This window comes from Drosophila ananassae, chromosome 2R (assembly GCF_017639315.1).
Source record: "Drosophila ananassae strain 14024-0371.13 chromosome 2R, ASM1763931v2, whole genome shotgun sequence".
Classification (NCBI taxonomy): domain Eukaryota; kingdom Metazoa; phylum Arthropoda; class Insecta; order Diptera; family Drosophilidae; genus Drosophila; species Drosophila ananassae.
The window spans coordinates 20,700,616-20,715,517 of record NC_057928.1 but is presented as its reverse complement, the minus strand read 5'-3'; the positions used below and the strand labels follow the sequence as shown (position 1 = coordinate 20,715,517).

General features: G+C 40.0%; 1 protein-coding gene across 3 annotated transcripts; it reads left to right on the top strand.

Moving 5' to 3' along the window:
- Window positions 1-1,273: 1,273 nt before the first annotated feature.
- On the top strand, window positions 1,274-14,857 carry LOC6492922 (serine/threonine-protein phosphatase rdgC). Of its 3 annotated transcripts, XM_014908664.3 has the most exons (13): window positions 1,274-1,455; window positions 7,529-8,241; window positions 10,751-10,878; window positions 11,133-11,214; window positions 11,279-11,403; window positions 11,458-11,625; window positions 11,688-11,891; window positions 11,950-12,099; window positions 12,160-12,225; window positions 12,285-12,470; window positions 12,580-12,987; window positions 13,052-13,151; window positions 13,220-14,857. In XM_014908664.3, exons 2-13 carry the CDS (start codon window positions 7,974-7,976, stop codon window positions 13,573-13,575), a joined length of 2,241 nt encoding a protein of 746 aa, XP_014764150.1. In that variant the 5' UTR covers window positions 1,274-1,455; window positions 7,529-7,973; the 3' UTR covers window positions 13,576-14,857. The 3 variants fall into 3 exon arrangements, with proteins under 3 accessions (XP_014764150.1, XP_014764149.1, XP_001956656.1); XM_014908663.3 differs by lacking the exons at window positions 1,274-1,455; window positions 7,529-8,241 and adding an exon at window positions 9,799-10,157; XM_001956620.4 differs by lacking the exons at window positions 1,274-1,455; window positions 7,529-8,241 and adding an exon at window positions 9,799-10,362.
- The last annotated feature ends 45 nt before the right edge of the window (window positions 14,858-14,902 follow it).

Below are 14,902 nucleotides of genomic sequence, written 5' to 3'. Positions count from 1 at the left end.
TCGAGTTGCTCCGTCCTAGTCCGTGGCCCGTTTCAAGGAGAAGTGTCCGTGCGGGATTATGTAGTAACCGGAATGGCATTGTATCTCCGAAACTCGGCTACTCGACTTGTTTGTATTCATGAAATGCAGGCAAACTTTTCCAACTGCATGGGACAGAAGGCAGCTCAATGGCAAAACAAAACCTTGTCCCGCACGCACCTCTGCTAACTGAATTTGAAGTGGGCCGAACATTCCGTAATCACTAATAGCGGGTTGCCCGCCCCGAAGCCCTAATTGCCATTAAAGTTAAAGCTCCGGGCTAAGTCGGAACCGGGTCAGCATAAAGGAGCTGGGGATAGTCCTAGTATCGTGGAGTTCAGCCACTAAATCCCCTGGTGGCCTCGGGGCCGTTGTCCAAAATCAAGTCGAGCGGCCGGCAGAAAGGCTTGGCAACCCATAAAGGCCATGCTACCGACCAAATAATCAATAGACCTACACTCAAGAAACCCAAAACAGAGGATATGGAGTTGTTTCTTAAACATGAAAGAATAATTTCAAGGAAATGTAATAAGGAAATATTTAGTAAATAATTATTAAAATAATTTTAAATTCTGCTGACACTTTCTAGATGATCTTATTGCTCATCTAAGAAACCTGTCCGAACCCCAACAATTAGCACATTTCATGGCATTTAAAAAAACCGGTTTAAAGGGGTTCTCAGGCCCCTGAGAATAATATCTATTAACAGGTGTGACATGTTTGTTGGTACTAAGCAAGAAAAATGAAACATTACTTTAAAGAATTTGAAGAAACTCTTTTTCTGAAATTATCTTATAAGTAGTATCTTATAGGTAGTGGAATTTTGAAGGTTTGAAAGAGTGGAATTCATATCTTTATGGCATCCATATCTGGCGAATGGCTCAGGCGTCTGGTTTAGTTTTAATTTAAAGATGCATATCATAAATTTCGTATGCAAACACGGAACATTATCAAGCTCAAAATACGGGCCCTCTCCACGGACGCACAGGAATGCGTGGGTGAGCACTCTCTCTCTCTTTCTCTCTAGCTCTGCTAGGGCTCTCTGGGCGCGCAGCCTCCGCTGCAAAATGGCAATGAAAATGTGGCAATCAGCTGATGCTGATGCGGCGGCCATCGCTCTTTGTTTTGCTTTTTGCAGAATGGCGACGGCAGAATGCTGGTGACAGAAAACTAGAGAGAGAGTGAGTGAGTGAGAAATGGCAGCAGCGACGCCGGCAGAGCAGCCAAGTGGCAGCCATGCCATGCCGTGGCCAAAAAGGATTTCCGAGCTGGTGGCCTGCGTCAGTTTGTAACGGAATTCCACGGGCAACGGAACGGGCAAGAGCAAAACAAATAACGGAATCAGACACAAAACGCTAACGCGAACGCGACCGCTCGTACGTATACGTAATGCTGACGCTGCGCGCTATTTCGGAATCATAGCCAGCATATGCTTCGGTGTGTTATTATTATTCCTTTTCTAGTTGTTGTTGTTGTTGTTATTCCTCTTGTCACCACGAATATTTTGTGTGTGGCTTCATTTAATGCCACTGCCACTGTCGGTGCTGCTTCCGATGGTGGCTTTGGCTCTCTACCCGCCACTTTTATATTCCAGCCATTATTGTCATCGCCGAAAATTTCTGTGTTTGTTTACGCTCACGCTTTTAAGTTACAGCCACTTGTGCCATCCTTAAAAGCCAACAAAAAAAAAAGGACACCCAGAAGACCCAGAATAATTTTGATTCTTAGTGCATATTTCAGTTTTTATTCGTTGCTCGATTTAGTGCTTCGTTTTGCTAAATTACTAAACAAATTCCATGCATTAAATGGGATCAGAAACAGAGACGGAAATCGACCGACCGGAGGAAGCACTCTAAAATATATACTCACACACACAAGCCTTGTCACACATTCCACTAGAAGTGTGTCTGTGCACTTCTGTACATCTTAGTGGTACGAGTACTATCCATCACATGTCCACGGAGAGAAACATTCAACCAATATTTGTCACATTAATTATATCACTCATACGCCGTGTTGTCTCCGCTTCAATATTTTATGGCGCCAATATATCTGCATCTGATATACACATTTTTGTAGTCGTAGAACATATATGTATATTCAAGATTCTGGTGGAATGCAAGCGAATCTATTTCTCTGATGGACTAGACTCGTACTGAAATGTTTTAATTTTTCCACATGTATTCAAATGAATTCTGAAATGTGTATGAAAAAATAAGAAAAGCACAAGGCGATGACAGCCAGCAGACGAAAAGAATTAAATACAGCCCATTAATAAAAGATATAGGATTCCATTACGCTACAAAGGTGTTTGCTGTTTGGATTACTTACGGTATTCTCTATTCTAAACGATCCATCTGTCCATTAATATGTTTTATTTTAGAGCTTCGACAAGTGTGTGCTGAGATTTATTGTCTATACATAGTCTGACCTATCTTTTTCCCATTAGGTTCTTAAGAAATTCGTGTACCCAAAAAACAAGCAGTCCAGATTAATAAATCAATAAATTTTTAAATAGAAAAGAGAGTTCTTTTTATTTTAGATTTACATTTTGAAGGTATAATTAGTAATTATAAGAAGTACTGAAGAACTTCCCTGTATGCCGCTTCAGATCTTTTGAAAATCATTACCATTTCTATTTTTACTTCTACGTGAGTTTATCTTTAGAATTTATTTAGAAAACCTTACCTTTTTTTATAAAAATTAAGACATAATTTAAAGCAAAGTCTCTCAATTTTTTATGAGGGTTCCTTGTATCTAAAAGATCCTTGGAAAATCATTACCATTTATTATCCTTGCTATTTTTATTCCTGCTGAATAAACCCCGAATATATCCAAGGAATAAAAACTGTCTTACACGAGTCCAATTTGTTAACTCTTACTAAAAACGATGCCCGGAATATATTTAGATGTTCATAAAAACAGACGCCCGGACACGAAGGAATTGCATTGGGGATTGAATACGAAAAGGAATTTATTAGGTTCTCATCCTTCGGGCATTTTTATACCCTCATATACGGCGAATTCCATACTCATAATTTGGCAGGGAGACCTGCCCACTCGAATCCGTCGGGCCAATTGATGGCCCAACTGCCCGGCGGAGGATTAGCAACCTCACCTCCGCCACCACAGCCACTCCACTCCACTCCGGTTGTAAAAGTGAGAAATGAGTTTTATGTGCCGCACAAGCAACAAATCTCGTTGACGTTTGGCATTTGATTTTCAGCCTTCTCTCCTTTTTCTTTGTTCCGCCTTTGTTTCCTCAGGACTTACTTATATTCGTGATTTCGTTTATTTTTCCCAAAAATCCGGTTCAGTTCTTCCATATATATATGTATATATATATGTTTTTTTTTCGCACGAATTCCCGGCGCGACACGCCAGCAGCCCCAAAAATTTCTCACCACTTCCGATTTAATTTTTTTTTTTTTTTGTGTTATGGCTTTCCTTTTCCTTATCCCCAAACTTTCCCCCAAGTCGAGTGGCAAGTGGCAAGTGGCAGATGGAAAGTGGCAGGGCAGCTACTTTGGAGTTTGCCGAAAACACGAAATGCCACATTCGAAGTCATTTAAATTCGGGTAGAAAGTTGTGGTTCGACTCGAATTAGGTTTTGCGGCCAAAAGCCTAAAAAGCAATTAACTTAACGCCATTAACCAAAATCCAAAAAAAGGGAATACTGTCTGGGATTTATTTTATAAAATATTTAAGAACCGCAACAAGATCTTCTTGCCAACGAATTACTGTCATTCTTTTTGCTGTAAACCAGATAAGAACTTTAAAATTCTTAGTCAAAATCGATTAAATTAAGCAGTTTAAGTCCCCATACCAGATGGAGCTTGGAGCTCGGGGTGCGTCATTTTCACGCCTGATTTGTTAACCAAAACGAAGGCAATGCCATTGGCATGAGGCCTGGTATTTGGATACTTTTCCATGGCAATTAAGCCGCAGTGTTTGCTTACTTTTCCTAACTACATTCGAACAAAATGTTTGCCGCCAGTTTGTTCGAATACTTCCATTTTCACGTAGTCGCCATAAACTTTATAAACCTTTTCCGGTTCGATTCAGGTGTTATCTTTTATCACCTTTCAAGAGGAGGGCCCTTCCCCTGTTTAAAAGCCCTTCAATTTCTATAGAATTTCCGCATAGTCATCAAATATAAAATAAAAGTCTTACTCATCAAATCGCCACATAAACAAGACCCTCAGGCTTATGCATATTTAAAAATACTCCTTTTTATGTCCTGATTTTTTGAGTGTACTAGGCGTGAATAAATCATGGTTTTCGCAGCTGGGTGGAAATTCTAGTCCATATGGCTGTAGGTGTCGGCGCCCGAGGCCCAATCTCCGTTAATTTGGTTTATAAATAAAAAAAAGGCGAACAAATCGGCCCTAAACGATGACGAACACCCAGCTTCCCGGGCGGCTGACATCATTTCAAAGTCGTTAAAATCTCGCAGCTCCGTTAATGGGCTTCCCCCGAAAAAAATCGAGAAACTCTGCGCACTAAAAATGCAAAATTGAACGGAAAACCTTTACGGGCGACACGTGATGCGAGAAACAGGACCTATCCAGGACCCATCCACAACCATCCAGAGCGATACGTGCCCCACTCCCAAATTGACAAAGGCAACTTAATTAAAAGCGTAGGAAAACTAAATTACCTGTCGAAGATTGTGAGAGCAACAAATTTGATGACTGACCTTGTCAGTTCTCCGATAATTAGCTCAATTATGTCGAGGGGACTCCTATAGTAAGGGCATTAGTGTAGCACTTTGGCCAATTAAAATGAATGCAGGAAATATATAAAGTTTAAGTTTGTTGGAGACAGATTTAAAGAGAAGGATTTTAAAGGTGATGGGACTATGCTTGTGACAAAATCAGGCCTTTTATATTCCCTTATATATAATCTATAAAGAAAACTATTTTTTATTCATGCACTTATCATATCTCTGTCATTATATGGTTAATGATTTTAAGAAATAGATTTAAAGAACAGAATTTTAGGTGTGATAGCACGATGCTTTTCTTATATTCCCTTATATATTATTTGTAAAGAAACCTATTGTTTATCCATACTACCATAAATGTATACTAAGTTGAAACATTATCTTTAGCAAATACTAACTTAATTGCTGCTGGGCTCCCATAAGCGCTGTTTGTCGAGCTGAAATGCGGGCAAATTTGCTGATTGTCACACAGGCTGACATGCAATTTATCGTAATTGAGTCAGGACAACAATCATTTTTTGAACGCTCCACACACGCACTTGGAGCACTCTTCTCCTCCATACCAGCGCCCACCCAAGAGCACACAATTGTGAGTTGGCAGGAAGAAGAGCTATTACCGCCAGGGTCCGCCTTGGTCGCCTCGACCTTTGGCTTGGTTTTTGCCGTGGGATTAATGGACAAATAACGTATTCCCGTCTGGAAATGTGCTGGCGGATAATCTCATTATCTCGCTGTCGGTTCTAAGACAGGACCGACCGGAAACCGGAAATTGGCCCCTATGCTGTGTAATTGAAATAAATAGAGTTGAGGCTGGGTGTCCTTTGAAAATGGGGCCAAGAACTCTTCAAATCTATCAAATGGGTCTAAAACCTTTTCCGTCACTGTCAGACACAATGGTCTTTTATGTTTTTCTGAGAAAGATAAATTCTGTTTTTGTCATTTTACTTAAATATCCGAATGACTGGACAAATTTGAAAATGTTATAAAGGCTATTTTATCTCATATCCTTTTTTTTATGAAATTATTTTCCCCTCAATCCCCCTGACACAAAGTATATTTATTGTTTACCGCCATCGCCCTGCCATATTTAATTTCAAAGTTACACTTAGTGACCAAAAATCCTCAAAGAATTTAAGCCATTTAAGCTCAAAGTCATTTTCACTTTAGACAAATTACATTTCGATAAAAGCCTCTCCCGCCAAAGCATGCTTTTCCCGCCAAAGCATGCTTTTTCCCGCCACATTTACATTTTACATTTTTTCCTAACGAAATTTTCTCGCGAAAAGTGCAAAAAGCGGCGAACAAGTGGCCGGGCGAGGTGTTCTATATTGGTTTTGGCTGTTGGAATTTATTCGTAACACTCTACCTGGCTAAAAGGCAATTGGGCCAATTGTGGGCGGGGCTAAGTGTTCGCCCAGGTTCCTCAATCTTTGGCAACGGGATACAATAATTGAAATTTACATGAGCTTTGAAGCCAGACCAAAGTTTAAGGACATGCCAACAAATGAGGATTACTTTCTCAAGTCTCTTCGGGCCAGAAGATAAATCTTATTAACACTTTGTGGGGCCAGCGTGGAATAAATTGATGGGGAAACGCATTACAAAGCTTTAATTCAGTTTACGGAAGACAAATTACTGAGGACTGGCCATAAATTTAAGAACTTGGCCATTAGGACTCTAAAATAAAAGTGTTGTCATTTGCAAAGCTCGGCCAGAGAAATGGCCATATGAATCGTTTTTCTGGCCAATAAACTCCTGGCCATCCTCTTCGGCACTATGTTTCAGGCGATTAATCAATACCCACCTTCTCCACAGCCTTTATATTTAGGATTGGCTGTGGCAACTGGCATAGCCTCATCCTTTGTCCTTGTGCTGCTACAGGTTAGCATTTTAATTTCACACTTCGTGGATATTCCATCGGTGTGGGTGTGAGTGGCACTGGGACTGGGAGTGGGAGTGGGAGTGGGTCTCGGACTGGGTGGGTTATGTCTGTGCGGCTTTATGGCTCAATTGGTGAAAATTGGTTTGTTTGTCTGGAGCCACTCAAGGGAACTCTGGCTTTATAGAAGCTGACAACCAGTTGGTTTCAGGACAAAGGACAAAGGACCCCGGGCACTCGGCCGCAACCCGTTCTAGTGAAAGGACACAGGACACACTTACGTAGATGTATACTATGTTATGGTATTATCGCGCATCGGTTCAACGGTTCTTTTACCTCAACACCATAACATAACCGTCCTGAAAGGATACACAAATGCTGGACAAGTGTAACCCTCTTTCCATCATCATCTGGCCATAATCATTTTCTGTAGCCGGCGTCCAACAATTGATTCGCTAGACAAACTCAAAGTTTCTGTTACATATCAAGGATAGTAAGGATAATTTTTTCTAGTCCTCGCTAAGACCAATTTATTCGGGAATGTAATAATATGCATATTTTTTGGGGGGCCATTAAACGAATACAAGTCCCACAGCAACTAGTCTATGTAATTACCACAAAACCAAACTTTATTGACCGGAATAGGGCTTTAACAAGCCACGAATTGTGTAATGTAATTATGACTTTAGTAAACAATAAACAAAACATGCTCGTCAAGGACTCTAACCGGAGTAACCATTTAGACCGGAACACCACGTCATCACGGTTGAGTAAGCAGAATTTCTCCTGCTTCGATAACCTTTTGGCCAAATTTTTCCTCCCTAAAATATATATATTCAAAACTTGAAAAGCGACGACAACATTTAACATTTAATTTCACAAAATTTCTCATAATTTATTTGCAGCTGAAGACGAAATCCACGGATTTTCGCACAATGGAATATGAGGAGGGCAATCAGCAACAGTGAAATGAATAAATTACGCGAAAATAAAATCAATTTGCATTAAGAACCGGGGAGACGAGCCAAGAAACCCACGGACGGACGGACGGACCCTGCCATCCAACCATCCATCCGTTCAACCACTGACAGCCATTTGAAGGACGAACAAGGCGCTGTTCCGAAGCCCATGAACTGGGTGGCGGGCAAATTATATTACCTTGTCAGGCGAGTGACATAAGGCAGACCTCTTGGACAGGCCAGACTTGGACAGGCCACCCCCACACCTCCGCACACCTAATGCATGTGTGGAGATTCCATTAGAGCGGTGGGTGGGTGGAACTGGAGCAGCCACTAGGTGGGCCGCTGAACCGCTGGGGTCACGTCTTGTGTTACAGCGAAATCCGGCGGAATGTTACGCAGCTGCGTATGCCTGCGCACCGATGAGGCCGGGAAGCGGCGCAGCTCCTCCGTCGAAGACGCCTCCTCATGCCGCTCGTCGGAAATAGAGCGGGTGGGGGCCAGCATGCAGACACTGGGCCCAAATGGCCAGCCACAGGCCTCCTCCGCCCAGACGAGCACCAGGGCCTCCAGTCTGCTGCAGCTCTTCCAGCGGCGAGGTTGGTGCAAGCACTTCCGCAAGCCGCTCCGTGGCATGAGCGCCTCTCGGGCCGAAAAGAGTGAGTACCGCATACGGATCGGATAATCTTAAGAGTGAAAAAAATAGGACTTGGTGATCTGTTCAACCTAAACAATATGATTTGTGAGCTTTACTTTCTTTCATTTTTATAAAATTGATCGTCATGATCAGTATCTTGTATCTTTATTTATTTTATTTAAAAACTAGATTTATCATCCGATTAGTCTAAACATTTTTCTTTCAATGTATTTGGCTTAATTTTATGTAGTTCTAATGTGGATTTGTGTAGAACGGGCAATAAAACCTGCGTAGTCTACTAACCTAATCCGGTTACTAGGGTCTCAGGGGTTCATACAGTAAGAGCTCCCTGGAGTGGAACCTTGATTCAGTTGAAAATAGTTGCTAGAGGCAGGGAGTAGAGCTTGATTTAGAGGTGGATCTAGAACTAGTCATCCAATCTGCCCAAGGGAGCTTTTAATATAGGTACTACAGTACTACTACTTACTACTACTACTACTACTACTACTACTACTACTACTACTACTACTACTACTACTACTACTACTACTACTACTACTACTACTACTACTACTACTACTATTTACTATTAAAATGATTAGTCATGATTCCAATGGGCTATTTGTACTTGATTAGGTTAACTGCCAGCTAGTTAGCAACTATAATTAAAAGAAAAACATAATTAAGGACTTTTGCTAGAATCCTTCAGTCCTTTTAGACTTAAAGTTTTCCCTGGAATGGTAATATTCCGCAAGACAAAGGATAACCAAGTGCCCCCAATACATAATAACTGGGTTCAGAGGGAAACTTTATGGCAGTATTTACTTTGTAAATTCAGCTAACAACGGACAAAGTGAATTCTTTCAAGGAGGACCTTGTAATGCAGTTGCATTTAACCTTTTCCGACAATTTGGTATTTCATTAGCAGGTCTCCTGTTTGTTGTTTTTTTTGGCGCTTGCGCTAACTTTTATTTATTGTTCCAATTTACTATACAAACTGTTCGGGTGGATCTGAGCAGCCGGAGACACGGCATAGGCAAAGGTAAAATGAACAAACAGACGCCTTGGCCGGACAGCTGCTATTAGTGAAAACTTGGCTATAAACCAGGCTAACACACACACTCTTGTATATGTATAATAGAAGACAAAAGAAAACACGTATACGTATAGTAGTCCCAGCTAGTCACGCAGCCAAAAATTAACCCACAACACGCGGACATGGACGCAAATTGGAAATGGGAAAGGTTACCAACCAGAACCCAAAACCGAGAACCCAAAACCCCCCACACCACTCATCCGGTAATTGGGGATAGCACTGTGGGCGAGATTTCTTTCTAAAGAAAAACAGGACATTTGGGGAATTCTTAGAAAAGAGAAACCTTTTCAGATTGAGTTTTGAGGGTATTCCAAAGAAACGTTATTTCTGTTCTCAAGATATTTCTTTTTAATTTGATTTAAAAAGAATAAAATTATATTAAAATAATTAATTTTTGTTTGGTAAAATGCAAATACAGCCCACGGTTCGAGGGGTAAAAGTTGAAAAAGAACGCTTAACGCAAAACAAACAGAAATGCAAGCCACCGCCGTTCTAAATGAACAGTTTTGGGTTCCAGTTCAAATCGGTCGGCTATCTAGTTTCAAGTGTTTACGGACAAATGAGAAATGTCCTTAGATGATTATTTTATTGGCCTTTAAATGAGCATTACCACCAAATGGATTATCTTACAAGTTTGCTTTAAAATAAATGTTTAAATTTAATAATTAAACGGGGAAATTGCGTGATCCTATTTAATAGAGTGAAAAGAAAATTAAATTTGTTGAAAAGAATAAACTGTTTAGAATACAGATCAAACGAAGCCCCAACTCGACCCTTTCTTATGGGTTGCATAAATTTGAAAAAGAATAACCGACCGCCCTCGCCACCAGACCTAGAGACAAGTGTGTAAAGACTTTGCCATAAGCCGGCTGATATAATTATAGCTGCGTAAATGTTAATCAGTTGGTAGCCCAAAAAAAAAAAAATAACCAAGAACCAAATAGCATCCCGCTCTGGCTTACAAAATCCCCCTCGCCACAGTCTTTGACGTTTTCAGCATTGTGTGAATAGCAGACGAATAAATTTGCATCAAAATGGATGAGAACGGCAAGTACTTTGTGGGAGTAATCATTTTGTGTGGCGCCATTCTGCCATTCCATCACCCCAAAAAAATCGAAAAAAACTGCCAGATTATAAAAATTGTTTGTATTTTGTCAAGTGTACTCTGTGCCGTGTCCTGTGTGTCCTGTGAGTAATAAGCGACCAAGGCAAAAATGTCAAAGGGAAAACCGTAGTGTAAGCCGAACTGCCTTTATTGGCTGCAACATTGTTGCGAAACATGGTTGCATATTACTTGCTATACTCCCCCTCTTGTGTGTAGGTTTGTTGCCTTCAATGTTCTTAGACATCACCATTCCGAGGCCATAAAAATTCCTGATTGCCCCCAAAAGTGTTTCTAAAAAAAAAAAATCTGCAACATTATTATATTTTGTAGCCATACGAGCGGCAATATTCATCCAGAAATGGTATCGCAGACATCAGGCTCGTCGCGAAATGCAGAGGCGTTGCAACTGGCAGATCTTCCAGAACCTGGAGTATGCCAGCGAACAGGACCAGGCTGAGGTGAGTATCTTAAACTTCTACCATCAAGACATTCAAAAAAAAAAAAAAAGAAATAGAAGAACCTTAAGCCAAAGAACCCTCGACGACAGCCACGACGACGACGACGTCAGTGCATTTGTAAAGTTTCAAAAGTCGATAGCAATCAACTCAGCCGTGAAACTTTGTAGCAAGAGCAACCTCGTCGATGGATTCTTGACCCACTCAGTGCTAATTCATTTTTATTATTCTCATATGTGCCTGTATTTTTGCCGCAGCTATACAAATTTTTCAATGACCTCATTAAGCACATGCCCCAGGCGGCGGGCAGGAAGAATCAGAACCAAGGATCGACTCACGGTGAGTTGAATATTTGGATAAAATTATAGGAAAATATAAGGAATATATTTTGGAATATTTTCAGTTTCAATACTCGATGAAAAGGATGAGTTGGTGGAAGAGTTTGGGGATATTGTGAATGCCAAAATAGAGTTGCCAATAAGAAAGAATCATATCGATCTCTTGATTGATGTCTTCCGCAAGAAGAGAGTAAGTATTAATATTTGTCTTCCGTCTTTGATTTTATAATTATTTATATTTCAGGGAAATCGATTACATCCAAAATATGTGGCTTTAATCCTACGCGAAGCTGCCAAATCCTTGAAGCAGCTGCCAAATATATCCCCAGTCTCCACGGCTGTTTCCCAGCAGGTGACTGTCTGTGGGGATCTCCATGGAAAATTAGATGATCTTCTTGTGGTGCTGCATAAGGTATTCAAATCTTTTTAAAGTTTAAACTTAATACTTTAATAATAAACTTTATTTCCATTTAGAACGGTCTTCCTTCCTCTTCCAATCCCTATGTGTTCAATGGGGATTTTGTGGACCGGGGAAAGCGGGGCCTTGAGGTCCTTTTATTGCTGCTTTCCCTCTATTTGGCTTTTCCTCAGGCTGTTTTCCTGAATCGGGGCAACCACGAGGATAGTGTTATGAATGCCCGCTATGGTTTTATTCGCGAGGTGGAGAGTAAATATCCTGTAAGTAGTCCTGTCTGTGAGTTATAGGGGTTCTAAATTTATTCTAAATTTTCTTTAGCGGAATCACAAACGTTTGTTGGCCTTTATCGATGAGGTCTACAGATGGCTGCCTTTGGGATCGGTTCTCAATAGCAGGGTTTTGATCGTTCATGGAGGTTTCTCGGACAGCACAAGTCTGGATTTAATAAAAAGTATTGATCGTGGCAAGGTAATAAGACATACATATTTATAAAGAAATTCATAATAATAGTAATATTTCTTATTATAGTACGTCTCTATTCTACGGCCACCACTTACAGATGGAGAACCTTTGGATAAAACCGAATGGCAGCAGGTTACCATAAAAAATGATCAAACTATTTGAATCATTTTATATAATCTCTATAATTTCAGATCTTTGACATTATGTGGAGCGATCCGCAGGCCACAATGGGCTGTGTCCCGAACACCCTGCGAGGGGCTGGCGTTTGGTTCGGTCCTGATGTGACCGAAAACTTCCTGCAGAAACATCGACTCAGCTACGTCATCCGATCCCATGAGTGCAAACCAAATGGCCATGAATTCATGCACGATAATAAGGTAATTAGCAAGCAATTATTTTAATTAATATTAGTTGGTGGATATTAGAAAGGGCAGGGTCACTTCCGTGGTGTAATTATGATTAATTATATACCATTTTTCCTTTCAGGTCATCACAATTTTTTCGGCCTCCAATTACTATGCCATTGGCTCCAACAAGGGCGCCTATATCCGTCTGAACAATCAGTTAATGCCCCACTTCGTACAGTATATATCGGCGGCATCGCAAACCAAGCGATTATCCTTCAAGCAGCGAATGGGAATTGTGGAGAGTTCGGCCCTCAAGGAGCTGGCCGTGCGTATGCGTGATCATCGGGACGAACTGGAGGACGAGTTCCGGAAGTGTGATCCCAAGGATAGTGGCTGCATATCCATTACGAACTGGTGTGTGGTAATGGAAAAGGTCACCAAGTTGGGGCTACCCTGGAGACTGCTACGCGACAAATTGGCTCCGGGAACGGATAGCCAGAAGGTCAGCTATTACAGGACCTTGGATCTATTGGATACGGATGTGATTGTGAGTCTCGGCCTAGATTATTTGGTAGTTATTTAAGCCTTTTATTATTTTATATATATTTTAGCTTGAAGCCGAGGCTGATGGTACTTCCGTGATGGACGCCTTGTATGCCAACAAGGCCAGCTTAGTGGCCATTTTTAATATCATAGATGCCGACAACTCTGGTGAGTCTTTAAGCATGTATATCACTAATCTTATGATGTATAATTAAACATTTTTTATTACTTTGCAGGTGAAATAACCCTGGATGAGTTTGAAACTGCAATTGATTTGCTGGTGGCCCATATGCCGGGCGCCTATTCCAAGGCAGCCATGCTGGAGAAGTGTCGCATGATGGATCTAAACGGCGACGGGAAGGTGGATCTCAACGAATTCCTGGAGGCATTCCGGCTGAGCGATCTGCACAGAAAGGAGCAGCAGGACGAGAACATAAGAAGGCGATCCACGGGCAGGCCATCCCTAGCCAAGACAGGATCCGATGCCGTTGCCCTTTTGGCGGACAAGATATCTAAGAACACGCTAGTTGTGGAGCACGACATTGATCCCACGGACTGTGAGGCCAAAGTGATTGATCCGAAAAAGTCGTAAATTAATATTGAATTTGTTCACGAGGAGCATTTAAAGCACATTCGCATCAAACCTATTAGAAGTCATTAAAAAAGAGGCAAACCCATCATTAAAAACCAAAGATATAAGACGAAATTACTGACAAAAAATAATAATGAGATCTCTGCGAAAGCAAAAGTCTAGACAGTTGAAATCGTAACATTTTTAACGCGTCTATCGGCCATTCCGTTACGCTTTTGATTTAAAATAATAAATAATTAACTAAATATAATAATCGTACTATGCACTCCTCTACAAGCTTTACAGAAAATATGCAATTTAACAGAAATATGTGTAAATTAAAAAAAAGCTAAAAATGTTATAAAGTACAAAACAGAAATATATTGTTAAATACTCATATATAAAGGATGTTACTTTAAATTGAAATTAAACATATGGAATATACATATTTGCTGTTTATCAAACTAACAAAGTTTAAGTCCAAGGGATCAAAATTAACTTTTATAATTGCCACGGCTTTTCTACAATTTTATATACGAGGAAAAAATAATAAACTACCAAGCTGTATAAATCTTTAAAAAGACATTTCCCCTTTTTCATACAAAAATAACGAGATCGTGCTATTCTACTGAAGTCTACAATGCAATTGTTATTAAAAAACATATTTTTAGGCCATATTAACATTCACATAAAGTCATGAGGCTTAAATAAATAGAATGCTTTAAAACAACCTGATATAATATTATATTTCTAGTCGTTAAGGCGTTGGTTGCAATATTACTAAAATGAAAAATAAAATAGTACCTCACTCGGACCATGCTTTGGCACAAGTTATAAATGAAAACCCAGAAACGCTTGCAGATCCTTTTCATAAATTAAACAAATTAATTAAAAATAAAAACCAACCTCAATGCGATGCAATAACCAGTTTTGATATTAGCAATCCATTTGTATCTGTTAATTAAAAAGTTAACTTAGACTAAGTCGTTTGTGGAGGAGAATGTTAGTTGTCTCCTTCACTAATAAATTATAAAATAACCAACCGATTGAAACCAAGTACCTATAATTAATATTTGTACTAAAACTATAACTAAAACGCTTCTCAACCGGCACTATAGGACCAAAATAACGATACGCTATGCTAGTCATCAATTAAAATTTTACCCATGTACTCGTATGTATCTCTAATATAAGATTGCACCCTTCTCCAGACTATTTGTATTTTGAAACATACTTCATGGATAGACAGAATATTTTCCTTAAACTTTACTAATAAAAGAGCAAAAAAAAATGTTTCAATAAATGTTGTGTTTGTATATTTTTTTCTTAATTTGAATTGAGTCTAGAT